The 21496-nt window shown below is 49.5% G+C and overlaps 2 protein-coding genes across 3 annotated transcripts in view; one reads left to right on the forward strand and one right to left on the reverse strand.

Moving 5' to 3' along the window:
* ppp2r2bb (protein phosphatase 2, regulatory subunit B, beta b) overlaps positions 1 to 646 on the forward strand; it is a gene marked incomplete at both ends in the record, with an annotated part of 28249 nt that extends 27603 nt beyond the window's left edge. The window contains 2 exons of the mRNA XM_084450169.1: positions 127 to 218; positions 358 to 646. Of these exons, the coding sequence (XP_084306295.1) occupies positions 127 to 218; positions 358 to 646 (381 nt within the window). The remainder of the gene's footprint in view (positions 1 to 126; positions 219 to 357) is intronic.
* A 2057-nt stretch (positions 647 to 2703) lies between these two features.
* Positions 2704 to 21184, reverse strand: tcerg1b (transcription elongation regulator 1b (CA150)). Of its 2 annotated transcripts, none has more exons than XM_084449701.1 (21): positions 21133 to 21184; positions 20290 to 20518; positions 19842 to 19994; positions 17934 to 18195; positions 16993 to 17214; positions 12833 to 12895; positions 10671 to 10883; positions 10073 to 10176; positions 9706 to 9794; positions 9436 to 9596; positions 8889 to 8964; positions 8154 to 8295; positions 6882 to 6971; positions 6500 to 6618; positions 5816 to 5966; positions 5399 to 5563; positions 5111 to 5293; positions 4379 to 4558; positions 4201 to 4284; positions 3996 to 4096; positions 2704 to 3339 (listed from the first exon to the last, which is right to left on the reverse strand). In XM_084449701.1, the coding sequence occupies exons 1-21, from the start codon at positions 21177 to 21179 to the stop codon at positions 3138 to 3140; spliced, it is 3036 nt and encodes a 1011-aa protein (XP_084305827.1). In that variant the 5' UTR covers positions 21180 to 21184; the 3' UTR covers positions 2704 to 3137. The 2 variants fall into 2 exon arrangements, with proteins under 2 accessions (XP_084305827.1, XP_084305826.1); XM_084449700.1 differs by having other exon boundaries at positions 16993 to 17229.
* Between the last annotated feature and the right edge of the window lie 312 nt (positions 21185 to 21496).

The following is a 21496-nucleotide window of genomic DNA, read 5'->3' on the forward strand; positions in this document are numbered from 1 at the left end:
TTTTCTCCGTTCCCTAGGTAGTTCACTACATGGTGAACCCTATATAGGGAATAGGGAGTGAGGGAACGAGGGAGCGATTCCGAACACAGCTCATATGTATATTTGACCCTCTGTGCCTGTCTGCAGGTGCACGACTACCTCAGGAGTAAGCTGTGCTCGCTGTATGAGAACGACTGCATCTTCGACAAGTTTGAATGCGTCTGGAACGGCTCTGACAGGTGAGTCAGCCACGGCGCCAATCACAATGTTTTATTGACTGAGTAAAACCAACCAGTATAGCAGGTGTACTAACAGGGAAGGTCTATAATGAAGATCCTCTCAGAACTGGACTCTCTCCTCCTCCTCTCCTCTCTCCAGCGTGATCATGACGGGCTCCTACAACAACTTCTTCCGGATGTTCGACCGGAGCACGCGGCGCGACGTGACGCTGGAGGCGTCCCGGGAGAACAGCAAGCCCCGGGCCGTGCTGAAGCCGCGCCGCGTGCTCCCGCCGGGGGGCGGCGGCAAGCGGAGGAAGGACCACGTCAGCGCCGACAGCCTGGACTTCGGCAAGAAGATCCTGCACACCGCCTGGCACCCCAGCCAGAACATCATCGCGGTGGCGGCCACCAACAACCTCTACATCTTCCAGGATAAGGTCAACTAGGCCACGCCCCCCCCCCCCTCCCCCTCCCCCCCCCCCAGTTTAAGCGGCGCGACGGGTGATGTCATCCCTTAGCCAGAAGGGTCAGGAGGGGGTCAGGAGGGGGTCGTCGCGGCGGGTGGGGAGGGCCAAGGCAGGTTATTGCCGTAGAGATGTAGATTGACAGCTTCGCAGCTTCCCCTCCGCCTATCGGAGACTGGCGCACCGATGATGTTTGCCCAGGATGCACTGCAGCAGCCAGGACCTTTGACCCCTACCCTTTATTTGTTTGAACATGTGACCTCTTCCCAGGTGTTGATATAGTTGGACTGACTAGTGGAGACAGACAGGGGGATCAGATTTCCAGAGGATTCAATCACCTGAACAGGAAGTTGACTGAGACCAGACCAGCCCCTCAGCTCTTGTAACCCCCCCCCCCCCCCCCTCCACACACACACACACACACACACACACACACACACCTGTGGACATCTGGGGGGAATATACAGGTGTGGGAAATCTGCTGAAGGCCATTATTGTTGTCAGCTGTCCAATGTGCGTAAGTGAAATGGCTTAGTGGGAAGAGTTGAGACAGAGCTGGGAAGGACTCCTCCCAACCCTGATGGTGATGTCATAATTTGACACAACTGGACAAGTGTGAGCTCAACGCCCTCTGCTGGACTAGTGTGAGCTCAACGCCCTCTGCTGGACTAGTGTGAGCTCAGCACCCTCTGCTGGACTGGTGGGAGCTTGACGCCCTCTGCTGGACTAGTGTGAGTTTGACGCCCTCTGCTGGACTAGTGGGAGCTTGACGCCCTCTGCTGGACTAGTGGGAGCTTGACGCCCTCTGCTGGACTAGTGTGAGTTTGACGCCCTCTGCTGGACTAGTGGGAGCTTGACGCCCTCTGCTGGACTAGTGTGAGCTCAACGCCCTCTGCTGGACTAGTGGGAGCTTGACGCCCTCTGCTGGACTAGTGTGAGTTTGACGCCCTCTGCTGGACTAGTGTGTTTGACGCCCTCTGCTGGACTGGTGGGAGCTTGACGCCCTCTGCTGGACTAGTGGGAGCTGGACGCCCTCTGCTGGACTGGTGGGAGCTTGACGCCCTCTGCTGGACTAGTGGGAGCTTGACGCCCTCTGCTGGACTGGTGGGAGCTTGACGCCCTCTGCTGGACTGGTGGGAGCTTGACGCCCTCTGCTGGACTAGTGGGAGCTGGACGCCCTCTGCTGGACTGGTGGGAGCTTGACGCCCTCTGCTGGACTAGTGTGTTTGACGCCCTCTGCTGGACTGGTGGGAGCTTGACGCCCTCTCCTCATCCCTCCTCCTCCTGTTTTGTCCTTTGATTATTTCTGTTAAGCATCTGAGGACCTTCAGAGAGATGAACCACATGACTCAAGACAGGCCTGAGAAATGTAACAATGCTGACTTTTGTTCAACTTTCTTTTCTTTTTTTTTAAAGAAATGTCAAAATACTTTAATAATGTGTAATAAAAAAAAAAAAGAGTATAACCAGAATATGGATGACTTGTATTGTATTCATTGATCCCAAACAAATTCATCAAACAGGTCAGAGTCTGAGATGCTCATTTGACACAGTCATACCTATAGATGCATCAAAGAGAGGGTTCATTCTCTCCAATGGTTGTACATCTTCCTCCATTCTACCTAGTGGAACTAGCCTGGGTCCAGACCTTCAAATCTGACCACTCCACTGAAATTCATAGGAGTTGACAATTGTCTGTTATCAGGATATAGCGGAACTGCTTGCTGGCCAATATGTTACCTTACTGGGCTGAGTTTCCCAGAGGCATCGTAGCGCTATGATGAACGCCATAGCTTACGATGAACGTAGCGCTACGATGCCTCTGGGAAACTCAGCCCTGGACTTTAATGAGGAGCTAGTATGAAGAGAGCCTTCAGTGGGTTCATTCCACCAGAGCACAGTTGCATATAAGAGGTGCGCAATTATGATGGCCTGAAGGCTAAGAAGTCCTAACTTGTCTGTATGTCCAGAACTCCATCTGGGTTCACATCTCCACAAAGACGCCCAAGACCAGGGGGTTAAAAAACAGTGGAAGTTGCCTTTATTCCAGTAAACATTTACAGAACCAGCAACGCATCAAAACAAACATTCTAACTGCACTAGTCTGAGTTGGTGTTTCTGCCTCCTGTCTGGGAGCCGGTACAGTGAGGCCTTACGACGCCTACACACATACGCACACACACACGCGCATTCAGGCGCACATACACACACACACACACATATTTCATTTACATCATCTTACATGGTCAGGTTCTCTACCTCAGTAGCGCTAGGGACCCTGTCCTCTGGGCTGAGGGTCAAGGGTCAACCCCCCTGCCGACGTGGCCCTGCGGTCTGAATATACATACACACACGGACACGCAGGGCTGGTCCAGGGTCTGCTGCCCAGCGCGGTCCAACTGTGTCAGCTGCTCAACGCTCATGCTGGGGGGGGGGGGGGGGCGATGAGCTGCTCTGTGATTGGTCAGTCGGGTCACTTCGTGGAGCGCCTGGTGGGCTCGGAGGCGGTGGGGGGCGGCGGCGGTCCGCGGCGGTCCAGGTCTTCGATGTAGAACATGATGAGCTTCCGGCGTTCGTCGGGAACGCAGTCCAGAACCAGGTAGCGCTTGTCCTTCTGGAGAACCTTCTCCACGTCATTGAGGTGCTGCTCTGACTCCTGGATCAACTTCCTCGATCTGGGGAAGTACGGACGGTTAGTAGGGCTGGGTTTAAAAAAACGATTCATTGATTCTGAATCAAATGATTCAGAATCGATTCATGAATCCCAAAATCAATCTTTTATTTAATGAATTAATGAATTAATGAAGGAATGAATAGTTAATTAATTCATTGAATGATTCATTCATTCATTTTTGGAAATCAGTATCGATACCCGGCCCTAGTATTGATGTGTTGCATAACTTGGCAGTCATGTAATTAAGGTTACAGCTAAAAAAAAAAGAAAAAAAAAAGGTTTTAATAACACTAACCGAATCGATATTGAATCGAATCGTGATAATCGATTCCGAACCTTGTGAATCGGAATCGAATCGATTCTTGAAATTCGACTCGATACCCAGCCCTAACGGTTAGGTAACATTAAACACACGTGCGTGTTTGTGTGTGGGTGTGTGCGGATGCCAAAAAAGAGGGCTAAACGCTTTTCTAGTAGCGCTTTGTCTCATACATGAGACGCTGCTACTTGTACCCTTGAAGAATGTTTGAAAAGAAAGTTATGCCGCTTTTCCATGACCTTGTGATTGTATATTAATTGCACCGTTATTATTTGTGTCCCTGTATGTTACGTTATCTATGTGGACATAAATGAATTGTTGAAATGTGTGTGCGTCACCTGTAAGTGATGAACTTGGTCTCCTTCAGCAGGGTTCTGAAGTCGGCCTTGGCCGTGATGAACTTGTCTTTGATGTAGTCCTCAAACTCTCGCTGCTTCTTCTGTAATAGAGAAACACACACCTTCAGCATCTCAACCCAGCAGGTATACGGCATGATACACATCTTCATCATCATGATCTTCATCTTCATCATCATGGTCGTACCCGGTCACTGCTGGAGAACTTGATGCAGCGAGGATCCTCCTTGATGATCTTCTTCACCTCCTTCCAGGACGTGGTCAGAGTGATCTACACACACACGGACACACACACCGGCGTTACACATCCCTTCTCTGACGCTGTGTGTGTGTGTGTGTGTGTGTGTGTGTGCGCGTGTCCTCACCATGCTGGTCTCGTCCAGCAGCAGTCTGAAGTGCTCCTTCTTCTTCTTGGCGAGGGCCTCCACGTGCTCGTTGAACAGCTTCTCCTTCTCGTCTCTCTCCAGCAGCGAGGCCGACTCCCAGCGGTGGTCCTTACGCAGGTTCCTGCGCGTGTCCGACCACGACGCGTCCGACGAACGCACCTGGACACACGCACACGCACTTCCTCCATCAGCGTACTGTAAACTATCATCACAGCTAACATGAACTACCGTTCCATGTTCTCCAAGTAGTTTATGTTTTGCTACTCTTGCACTTTAAACCAGCTAAAAATGGTACCCAATGCCTCCCTGCTTGGCACTCAGCATCAAGGGTTGGATGGGGGACAAGTCCCTGTGCCATACTAGCGTCATGTCCAGGGAGTGGACTTGTACATCAAGCTGCCTCACACTAAGGAATCAGGAGATAGGCTCCTGCCCTATGGACCACCATTGGTTCTCAAGGCTACTTACTTACTCCTGCACTAGATTATGCTAGTCGCTTGTTTAGAAAGGAGACACACTTGTGAGTTCTGGCGAGCAGCAGACTGCCTACGTTAAACGCAATTAGTAGTGTAAAACAACCAGACTAGCTGTCAACAAGGGAGTCAGCGGGTTGGGATCAAAATAACTAAACAAAGAATAGCATAGTGTGTGTGTGTGTGTGTGTGTGTGTGTGTGTGTGTGTGTGTGTGTGTGTGCGTGTGTGTGTGTTACCATGTCCGACATGAGGGCTCTGAAGGCCTGGATGGCCTCCTCTCTCTTGTGCTGTTCTCTCTCTCTGTCGATCTCCTTGGTCTGTTCGGAGCGAGCCTTCTGCACCTCTCTCTCCCGCTCCCTCAGACTGGCCTCGATACGCGCCTGCCGCTCCAGCTCACGCTCCTTATCGCTGTCCACGCTCTGCACGCACACACACACACACAGTTAAAACACACAGTTAAAACACAGAGCCACAGACCAGTCAAAGCCCCCCCCGCACGCGTGCACACACACACACACACACACCTTGGCCTGCTTGTCCAGGTACTGTTTGTAGAGCTCCTCCCTGAGGGCGGAGCTGTCCACGGCCTTGTAGCGAGGGTCTCCCTCCAGACGGTCCTTCACCTTGCTCCAGCGGTGACCCCCCTCCACGTGCTGCTCCCCCAGGAGCTCAAAGAAGTCCTGCTTCACCTGCACACACCAATCAATCAAAGCTTTATTTGTATAGCGCATTTCATATCCAGAGGCAACACAATGCGCTTTACAGAGAACAAGGGAGGTGGGCATACGACCCACTCTCTACATATTCCACACATGCGCAAACAGCAGAAAACACACCTGTTAGGAAACTGCATGTGCATATGTTTATTGCCTGTTTGTGTGTGTGTGTGTGTGTGTATATTGTGGTGTGTGTGTGTGTGTGTGTGTGTGTGTTCTCCTCACCTTCTCCCCCCTGGTCTTGGTATCCTCCTTCTCTCTCTTCCTCAGAGCGGTCATGTACTCGACAAAGATGGCCTCCCTGTCCTTCATCTTCTCTATGGCTTTGAACCGAGGGTCTCTGGCATGCTTCGACGCAAACTCGCTGAACGTGGTCCTGCGACACACACACACACACATTTAGTGTGACTGAGGTTTTCAGCAGCAGGGTGGAGAGACTGAATCTCTGACTGTCACAGTAAATGGTAAATGGACTGCACTTATATAGCGCTTTTATCCAAAGTGCATTAAAAAATGAAGGCCTCTCATTCACCCATTCACACACCAATGGCGCCAGCTGCCATACAAGGAGCTAGCCTGCTCATTGGGAGCAATTTGGGGTTCAGTGTCTCCCCCAAGGACACTGACATGTGGACAGTCGGAGGCGGGATTCAAACTCTACCTCCTGAGCCACAGCCGCCTCCGTGTTGTGGTTGGTCGCCTCTGACTGTCAACGTGTTGTGATTGGTTGTCTGACTTTCACCGTGTTGTGATTGGTTGTCTCTGACTGTCACCGTGTTGTGATTGGTTGTCTGACTGTCAACGTGTTGTGATTGGTTGTCTGACTGTCACCGTGTTGTGATTGGTTGTCTGACTGTCACCGTGTTGTGATTGGTCGTCTCTGACTGTCACCGTGTTGTTGGTTGTTACCTGGCGGTCAGCTTGGCCTCCTCCATCATCTTCCTGAACTCATCCTTCGCCTGCATCAGCTTGTTCTTCTTCTCCTTCCTCTCCTCCTCTGCGCGCGTCTTCACGTACCCGTCAAATACCTGCGCACGCACGCACACACAACGTAAGGTCTTATCTACTTGGTCACGCCTACACATTTACCCACAGATTTCAAACGTATCAACGAAACAGACAGCTCAGTCATGGATGTATTAAACTACTGATGGGTTAGGGCTAGAGGCTGTTCCTAGGGGGCTTGTGTGTGTGTGTGTGTGTGTGTGTGTGTGTGTTTGTGTGTGTGCGAGTGCATGTTCCTGGGGGCTTAGTGTGTGTGTGTGTGTTCCTGTTGGCGTGGTGTGTTTACCTGCTTCCTCTCCTTGGGGTTGAGCAGCAGGTACCTTGGGTCGAAGACGATCTTGTGCAGCTCCTTCTCCCAGGTGGAGAAGGCTGACACCTGGTGGCGAGGAGGGGAAGCGCAACGTCAGACGTGGGTTGAGTGGAGACTAGTCAGATTTCAATTCAGTACATAGAAAACATCTTCCAGACATGTTTAAATTGCTCCTGATGTTCAGCAACAGAGAAATAGAAACTATCACTAACATCGGCTATATCAAATGATCTGCTGTTACAGACAGCCATTAATAATAGTAGCCAAAAATATTACATTTCTATATTAAATATATTTCACATAGCCATAATGAAACAAATGCAGCACCATTCATTCTCCTAAAATAGACATGCCTCCTCCAAGTCATTCCCCCCATATACAGTAGCACCAGACAACTAGATAGTTAGTGGTCTTTGGCTAGCTAGCAAGATTAAGCTAACATTTAGCAGTCTTTGGCTAGCTAGCAAGATGAGGCTAACAGTTAGCGGTCTTTGGCTAGCTAGCAAGATGAGGCTAACAGTTAGCGGTCTTTGGCTAGCTAGCAAGATGAAGATGTATTGGTTAGGTGAATTAACGATATGAAGCAAGTTGAGTGAACTAATGCTGCCTGGCTCAGCTGGCTAACACCAAGCTGTCATCGCTAACACCAAGCTGTCATCGGATGATCTGCAAAGCAGTTCGCATGGCTATGGATATTTGTGAAATGCAAAGAAGCAAAGGATTCCCTAACCCATCCAAATGATGCTAGCTAGCTAACATTACAGTCCGTAAAAATGCCTAGTGGGGGTAGCGTAGCCGTCTTTAGAATACTAATAGCTACATAGCCAGCCAACATTAACTAGTTTATTTGGCTAGGTTAGGGAACACCTTGCTATTTTGCATTTCACATGCGCTACAGATATAAAATGAGTTTATTAACTGTGGCCCTAAAAGTTTATTAAAAGTGTGGCCCTCCTATGAGACAATAGTAAACACATTCAGATAACTTGTTCAAACCATGCCCACTGCAAACGTCAGGAACAAACAGAGCACAGCAGACCAGAGAGAGAGAGAGAGAGAGAGAGAGAGAGAGACAGCGAAGGGCAGAGACAATGAGCTAGATGGAGGGAGAGAGAGAGAAAGTGAGAGAGAGGCTAGAGAGAGACAGGGAGACCTAGACAAACAGCTTTAAGCAGTAGGGAGTAGTAGAAGGTGTACACGGTACCTGTGGCATGTGTGCGGTAGTCTAACATGTAAGAGTGCGTTTACCCCTCTCTCCAGCAGCATGTCTCTGAACTGGGCCATGCGAGCCTCCAGGGGGACCACCGCCCGCTCCCGCGCCGCACGCAGCTCCGCCTCCATGGCCGCCTCCTTCTCTGTCTCCGCCTCCTTCACAGACTCCGCCTCCTTCCTGGGAGGTCAGAGAGACGGGGTTAGGGGGGAGAACGTTTAAGGGTGACCGGTGGTTCAGGCTTTAGTCGACTAGTCTTCTGGGTTCTTGTGTAGGTTATGGTTGGGGGGCGATGGATCACCTGATCACCGCTGACTGATATTCTCATTGGTTGGAGTCTGAACCCTGGGCCCAATCAGACAACTAGGAGAGTGGGGGGGGGGTTCAAAGAGCAGTCTATAGGATGGTGGAGCTAGGTGGTCGGTTACCTTGGAGACCATGGTGGTTGTGACATCACCAGTCCTACTGACGCGGACACTGACCAATCAGCATTCACCACCACTTGAACAGAGCCAATCAGAAATCAGCATTGGAGAGTTAACTGAGAGACGTCACACCCACACACACACCCCGTCATCCCTCGCCGCCCGACGACCGAGACGGCGTCACTGTCTCCCGCCACCAAACCTCGGTCTGTGTGACGCGCTAACATGAACATGCTGCTACTGGGACCTGATCTGGTCCAGGCTGCTACAGGCCAGCCCTGCTGTAGGCAGGCTCTGGTACATACATCTGGACGGCTTTAGATGTCAAACAGGAAGTGGGGAACTTACTTCCTCTTTTTGGCCTTGATAGGCTCCTCCTCCAGGACCTCCTCGGCAGCCAACTCCAGCTCCTCCTTACTGATGCCTGGAGAGGAGAGATGAGATAGGAGAGAGAGGGAAAGAGAGGGAGAGAGAGTGTAAGGGAGAGGAGAGAGAGAGAGGAAGAGACAGAGGAAAAGGAGAGGAGAGAGTAAGGGAGAGAGAGAGAAGAAAGAGAGTGGGAGGAGAAAAGGAGAGAGAGGGAAAGAGAGGGAGAGAGAGTGTAAGGGAGAAGAGAGAGAGGGAGGAAGAGAGAGGAAAAGGAGAGGAGAGAGTAAGGGAGAGAGAGAGAAGAAAGAGAGTGAGAGGAGAAAAGGAGAGGAGAGAGTGAGAGGAGAAAGGGAGAGGAGAGAGAAAGAGGAGAGAGAGAGTGAGGAGAGAGAGTGAGGGAGATGGCCAGGGTGTGTGAACATACATGAGTTACATGAGTGTGTGTGTGTGTGTGTGTGTGTGTGTGTGTGTGTGTGTGTGTGTGTGTGTGTGTGTGTGTGCGCGCGCGCACGTGCATGGTCCTTACCCAGTTTGCGTGTGTCCTCCAGGCCTCTCTTGTGAGGAGGCTCCTGGATGTTCTTGTCCACGTCTGCTCGACCAACCAGCTCCTCCGGCCGGTCCCACATGGACAGGCGTGTGGTCGGGTTGTAGAAGAACACACGGTCATCCCCGGTCCACACCACACACCTGCACAGGTTAGACACACACACACACACACACACACAATATAATCTTGTGTCTCAAATACCATGGGATGAGGTTGGGGCTAGAGGTGTGCGTGTGTGTGTGTACTCACCAGGGTGTTCCAGGGATGGGGTTGGTGGCCACAGGCTTGGCCTTCTGGGCGGCCTTCTCCTCCTCCGTCATCTCCTCTTCCTTGGGCTCCTGGAGGGAGGAGAGGGAGAGAGAGAGAGAGAGAGAGAGGGAGAGGGAGAGGGAGAGGGAGAGAGAGGGAGAGAGAGGGAGAGAGAGGGAGAGAGAGGGAGAGAGAGGGAGAGAGAGGGAGAGAGAGAGAAAGAGAGAGAGAGGACAGTAAGAGGGGGTCACAATAAACACAGACGCTGAACCATTCTGCTATTGGACATCCAGGCTCATCTGGGCTCTTGGTTCTTGGAAAGTGTGTGTGTGTGTGCGTGTGTGTGTGTGCGTGTGTGTGTGTTCACCTCCTTGGCCTCGGCGGCCTGCTCTGCCTTGGCCTCGTCCTCCTCCATCTCCATGGCCTCCTCCTCCAGGGCCTGGCGCTCCTTGGCTTTCTCTGCCTCTTTCTCTGCCAGGGAGACACACAGGGTCAGGCGTGGGGTCGAGGGTCGTAGGTCAGGGAGACACACAGGGTCAGGCGTGGGGGCGAGGGTCGTAGGTCAGGGAGACACACAGGATCAGGCATGGGGTCGAGGGTCGTATGTCAGGGAGACACACGGGATCAGGCATGGGGTCGAGGGTCGTAGGTCAGGGAGACACACAGGGTCAGGCGTGGGGTCGAGGGTCGTAGGTCAGGGAGACGCGTGGGGTCGAGGGTCGTAGGTCAGAGAAACACATGGGGTGAGGCGTGGGGTCGAGGGTCGTACACAGGTCAGGGTAAAGCTGGGATTAGTAAGTTGCAGTGGAGCTAGCCTCTACAGTCTACCAGGGTTAGAGGTCAGTAGTTAAGGTGAGGGGACTCCAGGGTCAGAGTTCAGACTCTGGGTCAGGGGTGGAGGGTCAGAGTTCAGACTCTGGGTCAGGGTTAGGGCTGGAGGGTCATAGATCAGGGGTCAGGGTCACCTTTGTCACGCAGGTCCTGGGGTTTCTCCCAGGTGGACTCCAGCGTGCGGTTGTTGTAGTAGTACGTCTTCCCGTCTGGGGTCTTGTACTCCGACCACTCAGGCAGGTGCAGGGAGGCCAATGAGCCGCCGATAAGAGAGGCGGGGGCGGCGGTCAGAGCCAGCTGGGGGTGCATCATGGGAACCAGGGGCGGAGCCATGCCAGGCAGCATACCTGGCACAGGTGAGACACACGGACACGCACACACAAGACGGGAGGGAGGGTTAGACCACGCCCCAGTCTGGTACACAGCTCCAACCAGACACCAGCTCACAGTTAAAGCACAGCTAGAACCTGGTCAAATAGATAAACCTGCTAAAAAGTTTACAGAGAAGGCCGGGCCACTGATGTTCAGCTAAACCGTGTGTCCAGAATGGTTATCTAGCAGGACTAGCCTGTTCTAATGTTCATGCTCCTTCTCCTTCCTGTAAAGTATGTATTTACACTTCTTAGCCATTCCATGTAACATTTGTAACATCAACAACATTTTAACATCTACACAATTCCACTTGCAACGTGTTACCAACACACACACATGATAACCACATCATATGACATAATAGCCTACACCACACCGGAGACCAATGAATAGAAAACAACCAGAAGATAACCTGACTTCACCACCAGAGCCAGGACTCATAGTGTATACTGTGATTTTAAAAGTAGGGCTGTATGAAATCCATTTCATTTTTTACCATTTCCAGTTTCCTCTTATTTTTTCTGATTTCAGATTTTCAAACTTTTTGTCATTTTTTCTATACATTTCATAGGAAATTCAAATTCAAAGCGAGTTAAAAAGCTGCTCTAGCGTTCCCCAGGGAAAACAACCACTACAATCAACATTTTAGGGATATGGTGTTTAAACGTGTCTTTGTTCAATACACTCTCTGTGTTCGTGTACGAAATGTTGTCTGGATTCTACAAGACAAGAATTCTTCTGAAAGACCCCTGACGTTGGGACTAGAGCTTGTGGACTGATCCTGTTCAACTTAAAGGAAAATGCTCGTTTTTGACAACCTGGACCTTATTTACGACATATTATAAGAAGTTTGACTCACCGAGATCACTTTTGTGTTGTTCGGAGGCCTGTAGAAGAAATTTAAAATCCAGCGCGAGCCAGTATATCCATGTAATGGCGGCGCACGGGGCAACGGGAATGCAGTTTCTCAAAATCCATTTTCGGCCGCTAAACGGTTGTTTTCATCAATCAGATTTGATGAATCGACAGTTGAGATTCCTCAACGCGAGCCATTGTTTCGGTTTTCAAATACGGGGTCTTTAGCCTCTGTAATATGATCTTTACACGCCTTTCCCCACTTGCTCCAGCACGCATGCGCACAGGCCAGCGCGCAGACTGGCTATTCTCCGGCTCACATTCTCTGCGCTACGATCGTTGTTGGTGCCGAGAATATTGTCGTCGTCATTCGTCAGCAACAATCCGATCGTAGCGCAGAGATGCGTGCTGGAGCAAGTGGGGAAAGGCGTGTAAAGATCATATTACAGAGGCTACAGACCACGTATTTGAAAACCGAAACAATGGCTCGCGTTGAGGAATCTCAACTGTCGATTCATCAAATCTGATTGATGAAAACAACCGTTTAGCGGCCGAAAATGGATTTTGAGAAACTGCATTCCCGTTGCACCGTGCGCCGCCATTACATGGATATACTGGCTCGCGCTGGATTTTAAATTTCTTCTACAGGCCTCCGAACTACACCAAAGTGATCTCGGTGAGTCAAACTTCTTATAATATGTCGTAAATAAGGTCCAGGTTGTCAAAAACGAGCATTTTCCTTTAAGTGGGAGGAGCTGATCTATGACTATGCTCACTAAAGCTCTCTCATTGGTGCCGCTCGATTCCAGTGGCCCCAATCAGATTCAATCACTCGACACTATTGAGGAAAAACACTGGCCTGGCACTTGAACTCAACTCATTTAATCAGCATATTCAACCTACTAGAATCAACCCTCAAACTAACCCCCTACCATCTAAGAACTGTAGAAGGAATACGTCCAGACCAACACACGGATAGTCTTAAAATCATAATGGTACGAAGCAGCAGCAGCAACAACATGGACTAACATGCCATCTAGAGACTTTTGGTAGGAAGTGATGTCATTACCGTTCTGGCCTGGTGAGACTGTCTTTATATAGGACCCTCCCACTAGCTGCATCATTGCTACACCTGCAAGAATGGACAAGCAAGCAAGGTGTTGGACACGAAACACACACACACACACACACGTCGACTGCCAGGGAGAAGGGAGGTCACACTCACGCAGGCAGGCACACAGTGTATACAGGGCTCCAGACTGACTTTTTACATTGGTTCCACTTTTTTATTTAGGGGCACCGGAAATTTTTCAGCATGCCTTTTGGCGCCGCAATGGTACATTTTAAGTATTTTGTTGGTCCGTTTTAGGGCTGGCAAAAGTGCCATGAAATTGAGTTCGAATATATTCAAATTAAATTAGTAGAGTTCGAACGATATTCAAATTTATACTAAATTTTTACACTTTTCATGAATATAATAGCCTAATAAAATAATCCTTGACTGTAATATTGTACTGTGAACACTGTTACCCCTCGCTGAGGTGTTTCGATAAGATGCTGGGTCTTCTATTATTACAATATTCAAACTCTCAAATTTAGGTTCGAACTTCTTTAAAAAAAAAATATATATATATTTTTTTTTTTTTTGACAGCCTCGTCCGTTCTCAAACACATGGGTGGTTTCTAAGATATTCTGTAAATTATTGTACTACCTGGCACTGAAACCGTCACAGCACAAGACGTGTTTCTGGGAGACGCTGCTTTTTTAATGTTTCAACTCGGAACATCGATGCTCCAACAGTAGAAGCACTGCTGCTTTGACCGCCTCCTTGCAATAAATGCAATGCATAATGTCGGCCGTTTTATCATTATCTGAGCCACAGAAATTCTTTATGAAAGGCATATTAGGCCTTTTGGTATGTGGTAGGCTCTGGCTGGGAGCTTGGAAGGTGTGTCGTGTCTGGGCCTCACAGCTGGAACAAGCAGCGCAGCATTTTTCTGGATTAAAAAAAAACTATCAATAGTTCTGTTCATTTTGAATGAGAGGTGTGTTTTAAGGGAGGAGGACAGGGCGTGGCACACACACACATTTTTATTCCCCACCTGCATTCAGCGAAGAAGAATATCAGGGTCAGAGCCAATCAGAGGCAGAGTAGGGACGGGTCTTCGCAGAATGTGGGTGGAGGAAAAAAATACTGCTCCACACACACCACACACCACACACCACACACCACACACCACACACCACACACACACACACACACACACACACACACACACACACACACACACACACACACACACACACACACACACACACACACACCTGCTGCTACATGTCAGGCGCTCCAGTGCGACCAAGGAAAACGTTTAGTCGCACTTGACAGTTTTGGTCGACGCGTGACCAGAACGGTCATACTCTGGAGCCTTGATGTACGTTGACCTCCCGTTCACCTGACAGACGAGGCACACAGTTGACGACCAGGAAATGGCCCAGGACCATACGTTATCTGTCACTTACACACACACACAGCCTGAGGTTAGATCTGTCGGCCTCTATCCGCTTGACTGACTGTCTATCTAACAGAGATACTAGTACTAGGAGAATGAATGGGCAGTGGGTTAGACTTATACCTTTTTGTTAAAAACAAGGTATTTAAAACAGACAGTATTTAAACTGCAGTAGGAATGAGTTCATGCCCTCTGGCTTCATGCTTCCTCTCCTCCTCTGCTCTACCATGTCTGATCTGCTTCCTCTTCTCCTCTGCTCTACCATGTCTGATCTGCTTCCTCTTCTCCTCTGCTCTACCATGTCTGATCTGCTTCCTCTTCTCCTCTGCACTATCATGTCTGATCTGCTTCCTCTTCTCCTCTGCACTATCATGTCTGATCTGCTTCCTCTTCTCCTCTGCTCTATCATGTCTGATCTGCTTCCTCTTCTCCTCTGCACTATCATGTCTGATCTGCTTCCTCTTCTCCTCTGTTCTACCATGTCTGATCTGCTTCCTCTTCTCCTCTGCACTATCATGTCTGATCTGCTTCCTCTTCTCCTCTGCACTATCATGTCTGATCTGCTTCCTCTTCTCCTCTGCTCTATCATGTCTGATCTGCTTCCTCTTCTCCTCTGCTCTACCATGTCTGATCTGCTTCCTCTTCTCCTCTGCTCTACCATGTCTGATCTGCTTCCTCTTCTCCTCTGCTCTACCATGTCTGATCTGGACTGGGGCCACGCTGCCCTCTGCTGGCCTGGCGGAGAACTGTCTCTGCCTGGACACGAGCCACACGCTGCTGTAATTCATGATCAGCCCTGCAGCCCTGACTGTCTAGGACAGGATCTCTCTACTCACACTCATCTGCTCTCTCTCTCTCTACTAACGACTACTGATGACCATCTAATCTGCTCTCTCTCTCTCTACTAACGACTACTGATGACCATCTAATCTGCTCTCTCTCTCTACTAACGACTACTGATGACCATCTAATCTGCTCTCTCTCTCTCTACTAACGACTACTGATGACCATCTAATCTGCTCTCTCTCTCTACTAACGACTACTGATGACCATCTAATCTGCTCTCTCTCTCTCTCTACTAACGACTACTGATGACCATCTAATCTGCTCTCTCTCTCTGCTAACGACTACTGATGACCATCTAATCTGCTCTCTCTCTCTCTGCTAACGACTACTGATGACCATCTAATCTGCTCTCTCTCTCTACTAACGACTACTGATGACCATCTAATCTGCTCTCACTCTACTAACGACTACTGATGACCATCTAATCTGCTCTCTCTCTACTAACGACTACTGATGACCATCTAATCTGCTCTCTCTCTCTCTACTAACGACTACTGATGACCATCTAATCTGCTCTCTCTCTACTAACGACTACTGATGACCATCTAATCTGCTCTCTCTCTCTCTGCTAACGACTACTGATGACCATCTAATCTGCTCTCTCTCTCTCTACTAACGACTACTGATGACCATCTAATCTGCTCTCTCTCTACTAACGACTACTGATGACCATCTAATCTGCTCTCTCTCTCTCTACTAACGACTACTGATGACCATCTAATCTGCTCTCTCTCTACTAACGACTACTGATGACCATCTAATCTGCTCTCTCTCTCTGCTAATGACTACTGATGACCATCTAATCTGCTCTCTCTCTGCTACTGATGACCATCTAATCTTCTCTCTCTCTACTAACGACTACTGATGACCATCTAATCTGCTCTCTCTCTCTCTACTAACGACTACTGATGACCATCTAATCTGCTCTCTCTCTACTAACGACTACTGATGACCATCTAATCTGCTCTCTCTCTCTCTACTAACGACTACTGATGACCATCTAATCTGCTCTCTCTCTCTACTAACGACTACTGATGACCATCTAATCTGCTCTCTCTCTCTCTATACTAACGACTACTGATGACCATCTAATCTGCTCTTTCTCTACTAACGACTACTGATGACCATCTAATCTGCTCTCTCTCTCTACTAATGACTACTGATGACCATCTAATCTGCTCTCTCTCTGCTAACGACTACTGATGACCATCTAATCTGCTCTCTCTCTGCTAACGACTACTGATGACCATCTAATCTGCTCTCTCTCTGCTAACGACTACTGATGACCATCTAATCTGCTCTCTCTCTCTACTAACGACTACTGATGACCATCTAATCTGCTCTCTCTCTCTACTAACGACTACTGATGACCATCTAATCTGCTCTCTCTCTACTAACGACTACTGATGACCATCTAATCTGCTCTCTCTCTCTACTAACGACTACTGATGACCATCTAATCTGCTCTCTCTCTAACGACTACTGATGATCATCTAATCTGCTCTCTCTCTACTAACGACTACTGATGACCATCTAATCTGCTCTCTCTCTCTCTACTAACGACTACTGATGACCATCTGAACACACATGACCCCATGACTAAGGGTGAAGGAGAAGTAGTCAGGAAGAGGGCGTTAGGGACAAGGGGATGGGTAGAGATGTGCTTAAGGAGGTAGGGAGCAGGGAGAGGAGAGGGGATGGGTAGAGATGTGGTTAAGGAGGTAGGGAGCAGGGAGTGGAGAGGGGATGGGTAGAGGAGGTAGGGAAGGAGTTTGGAGGAACACGAGCATGGGTGGAGGAGGTTCAGAGGGGTCAGGAAGGGGAAGCGGGAGGGGAAAGGAGATGGAGGGTTGCGTGGCGTGGCGGTCCTACCAGGCAGGGGGATGTGCATGCCCGGCAGCGGCACCCTGAACGGGGGCACCATGACGGGGGGGAAGGTCGGGATGGTGGCGGTGGGCTGGGGCAACGAGTGGGGCAGGCTCTGGGGCAGCATGGTGGGCAACGCCGCCGTCATCGTGGCGGGCACCGTGGAGACCGTCACCACCACGGGGGCCACGCCCACACTGGAGGGCACCGTGGCGATGGGGGGCAGGTCTGCAACGGAAGAAGCTGGGCCGACGCCAGCACACAGTCAACAACAACAACCTACAGCGCACAGTCAATGACAACAGCACAGACAACAACAAGCAACACAGGACAGGAGCCACACAGGGAGAGAACCGCTCACATCAGGAGCCTTCGCCGGCTGATTTCCTTGACACATATTAAAGTTGCATTCATTGATTTTATTCACATTGTCAAAACTAATTAAAAGCACTTGATATCAGATTGTTTCATTGAGCCAATGGTGTCCTAATAGCATCCTACCTCAATGTCTCATCCCTACCGGTGGCCTGTCTGTTGCTATTGCAGCATGTCTACCTGTGTTGTCAACAGCCTGCCCGTGCCTTTGCTCCGCCCCCTGTGTCTTATCTGGCTCTGGCCATTTGCTACAGCAATTCGTTCGGAAACAATTCGTTTGGTCCATTACTGCCATCTAGTGGTAAAATAAAATCAATGAACGCAGCTTTAAGAAAACAAGTCATTGAAAGGACTTTTTAATCCCAGATAAAACTTTATCTGTATCCAGGAAACTGGCTCGATATGCTGTCATGTCACACCAAAGCTAGAAAACAGACAGATGCAAGTGACGTTGCAATCTAGGGGTTTAGCTGAGATGTGGTTTGACGATAGTGTCCTCTTCCCGACTGAGGTCGCGCCGCTCCGTAAAGAGGTGCTAGGAAGACCTGCGTCGGTGTCAGCATCATACTCACTAGTGATGGACACGGAGGTGGTGACGTTGGTATCGGGGCTGGAGGTGAGGGTGCGGGAGGGGGAAGGCGCTTGGCTGGAGGCTGAGGACGCGGTCACCGTGCTGACCGTCAGGACCCCGCTGGCGGAGGTCACAGCGCCCCCCGGCCCGGCAGACCCAGGCTGTCCCACCATCAGGGGGTTGAGCTCCGCCTGCTGGATGATCTTCACCCCTTCTGGCTTGGTCCAGGCCGACTCTCTGGTCCTTGCGTTGTAGTAGTATACCTGGGGGAGGAGATGAGAGGGAGGAGGGGGGAGAGAGGAAGGAAGGAAGGAAGGGAGGGAAGGATGGGGGGGTGAAGAAGAGAAGTCAGCAAGGCTCAATATACAAACTAAGCTAACTGACGTTTAATGGGTTCATTTTAGGGGTGAGTTCAATTAATCATTCATGACAGTCGATTTTGGCATTTGAGATACATATATAATTTTTAAATGCTGATTCCAATATTTTAAAAGCGTCAACATTTTTGCCTCTGTCTATCCTCCGCTGCTGCCCCACACGCGCGTTTGTGTGGCAGCCGCGGCTCAAGAGTGGAGGATAGATGAGGCAAAAATGCTTCTTAAATTGACAGCCCGCTTCTGTTCAGTTACACTTTCACAAGTCACTCAGTGTAACTTTATGACGACGTTGGTATCGGTTTGGAGTATCGGGACAAAAAACGAATACTCCGAATACTAGCGTACTGAATAGTGGAATACTCAAATGACTCGGGCCAGCCCTACTATTTACATGACAATTCACACACTACACTGGGCATGGCATGTCGGTGTAAACAGGAAGCAGACTACTGAATTGTCCGAGGCAATAATTATGATTTTAAAAATATAACTACTGTTGTCCGTCAGTGTCTGGCCAATGTATTTGGTATGCAAAAAGTGAACAGGTCAAGTTCTCTACTACGAGTCCCATCTTCCTAACCACACTTTGCTTTGCAGTCTCCTGCACGTGTGAGAGGCTGTGGGGGCAGAACATACTAGCCTACTATGGAGAAAGAACAGCAATGCCCAAAAATAAGACCAGAGATTTCTTTGCTTGGACAGAGGGGGAACTGCAACTATAATAAAAAGATACTTAACCGAAGATCTTGCTCTCTTTTCCACATACTCTCTCTCTCACTCAAACAGACCTTTTTCCACAGCTGAATTTTGAGTTGGAAAATAAGCATGCGTTGTGCACACTGCCCGGCCATTTGATAACAACCGCGCTGAGAGTTTTCCAGTGACCAACTACAATGTACTAGTTTAAACATAGCCTCTGACCACGCTCATCTACAGCAAGTCTCAAGTGTCGGTAAAATCTTTGAAGCCAAATGATTCTGGACGATGAACCCATCTCCCCATTCATAGTGCATGGCAAACAGCCAAATGAAACATGATAAGCAACAAAGCTTAAAAATAAGCATATTCAGAAGCTACAAACGCATGCCATGTTTGGTGCAGATCTACTCATGTGGTGTCACAGGTGTGGAAAGACTAAATGTGAACGATCAACAGACTTGCAACTGCTAGCCTGCTGATAAGGCTTGATGCTGATAATGCTTGATGATAAGACTGCTAGCCTGCTGATAAGGCTTGATGCTGATAATGCTTGATGATAAGACTGCTAGCCTGCTGATAAGGCCTGATGTTGGCAGATAGTTGGCTGAATATCTGTTGGTAGTGGAGCACCTGTAGACTATATTCAGAGGGACCATGGACCTCTGTAAAGGGTTACTGGCGGCGTAGCCTCTGCTATACTAAGACTAAGACTAAGTTCCACTGATTGTCACACACCTGAGTGTGTGAAATTTGTTCTCCGCATTTGACCCATCCCCTGGGGGAGCGGTGAGCAGCAGCGGTGCCGCGCTCGGGAATCATTTGGTGATGTATACCTTGCCCTCAGGCGTCTTGTTCTCCACCCAGATCTCCTCCGCAGGGTTGAGCCCAGGGCCCCCGGTGGCTGGCACGGGGGGCATGCCAGGGGGAAACATCAGCCCTGGGGGAGGGGGCATGCTGCCCATGGGAGGGGGCATGAAGGGGGGTCTCTGAAACAACATAGAGAGTTACTTCAACCTCAACGCCATGATGCTTGTTACTATTAAGTCTATATGCATATATAGTTCATACAGGGTCCTATCCAGACCAATGACCCTGGTACTCATATTATATTCAAATCAGATAGAGATTCAAATAGAAATACGGAGATTCTAGCAAGAAGAGGTGGCGTTACAAAAATATTATAATAGCTGGAGTTACAATCCCAACGTGACTTTAGTCTTTAAGGCACATTAATCATTCCTAATTCTAAACCAGGTCTCTAGTGTCCTCCAGTAATCCTACCTGTAGATGCGGGGGTCCCAGCGGCGGCGGCATCCCCCCCGGCGGCGGGATGGGCGGCATGCTGGGGTCGAAGGGCGGCCGGCCGAACGGGGGTCGCGGCGGGGGTCCCCGCATCATCCCGAAGGGAGGGGGGGGCGGTCTGAGGAGCGGAGGGGGACCCCGGAGCACCGAGCTCGGTGGGGGCGCGGGGCCACGGAACCGCAGGGTCTGCTGCTGCTGCTGCGCCATCCTGGGAAAACAAACACGTCTGAGATGGACACTCCCAGGAGATAGCTCGCATTTCATATGAGTGTTCTTAGGTTATTAGTGCTAATAGCCTAACGTTAGCCGTTGTGCAGCCGTGGCTAGCTAAACACATCAGAATGCTACCTAGCTAGCGAGCTATCGTCGGCTTTCCCATTCAAAACCCCGCAGACTAGTCCCCGCTTCGGGTGGCTTAGCTAGCGAGCTAGCGTTAGCTGACTACGCACACCCAGACAATGCCAGCCATGCTAGCTAGCTGGTTAGCACCGAGTTAGCTAAGCTACACCGTTATTCAAACGAAACGAAATGCACCCGACCGCTAATCAAACTACGTAGTCTATTAGCACACAAGACAATGTTCAATTTAAGACAATGTTCCCTCAAAGCAGAGCGGCTTGTTCTGAGCCAACCGGGCTAATGCTAGCTAGCTAGCTCTGGTTAGCTTAGCGTGGTCATAAAGTGGCCCATAAAGGCGTTTAATGCCCTCGCAATCACAGTGTGCCTACGTGCTCCACTTAATAAGAGTACCAAGTAAACAACCACAAGATACACATTCTCTCATAAATATGAGATACGTGGCTTTATTCGCCATCCTCTAACCTGTTGTCGTTAAACCCAATACTGTCTCCGTCTGCCTGGTCCGCCATTACAGGAAAATGTGATGACTCTCGCGGGTTGCCAGGCTCGTTGTACTTTATCCCCCTACGATTTTGACTTATCCCCCGTTTGAGGCAGTACAAATGTTGTATGACCAGTTGTAGGTGAAGTAGATTTATTCAGATTTTCAGACAATATTTTTGTAAATATATGCATTCAGAAACATTGTGACTGAGGTAGATTCCACAGTACCATCCTGCTTCTCACTACCCTAGCTAGCTACGTAGTGTTATCAACAGAAGAAATGTTGTGCATACAGTAACAGTATTATTTTCTTCAAACTATGTACAGTATTCAAAAACTAACC

The sequence above is a fragment of the Borostomias antarcticus genome (assembly GCF_949987555.1).
Source record: "Borostomias antarcticus genome assembly, chromosome: 15".
Lineage (NCBI taxonomy): Eukaryota > Metazoa > Chordata > Actinopteri > Stomiiformes > Stomiidae > Borostomias > Borostomias antarcticus.

Coding starts and splice junctions, on each gene's coding strand:
- tcerg1b (XM_084449700.1), bottom strand. CDS start 21,179: ATGGCGGACCAGGCAGACGGAGACAGTATTGGGTTTAACGACAACAG. Junction 9,795..10,072: donor AGGCCGCCGAGGCCAAGGAG/GTGAACACACAC, acceptor TCCTCCCTCCAG/GAGCCCAAGGAAGAGGAGAT. Junction 5,564..5,815: donor CCAAGACCAGGGGGGAGAAG/GTGAGGAGAACA, acceptor TGGTGTGTGCAG/GTGAAGCAGGACTTCTTTGA.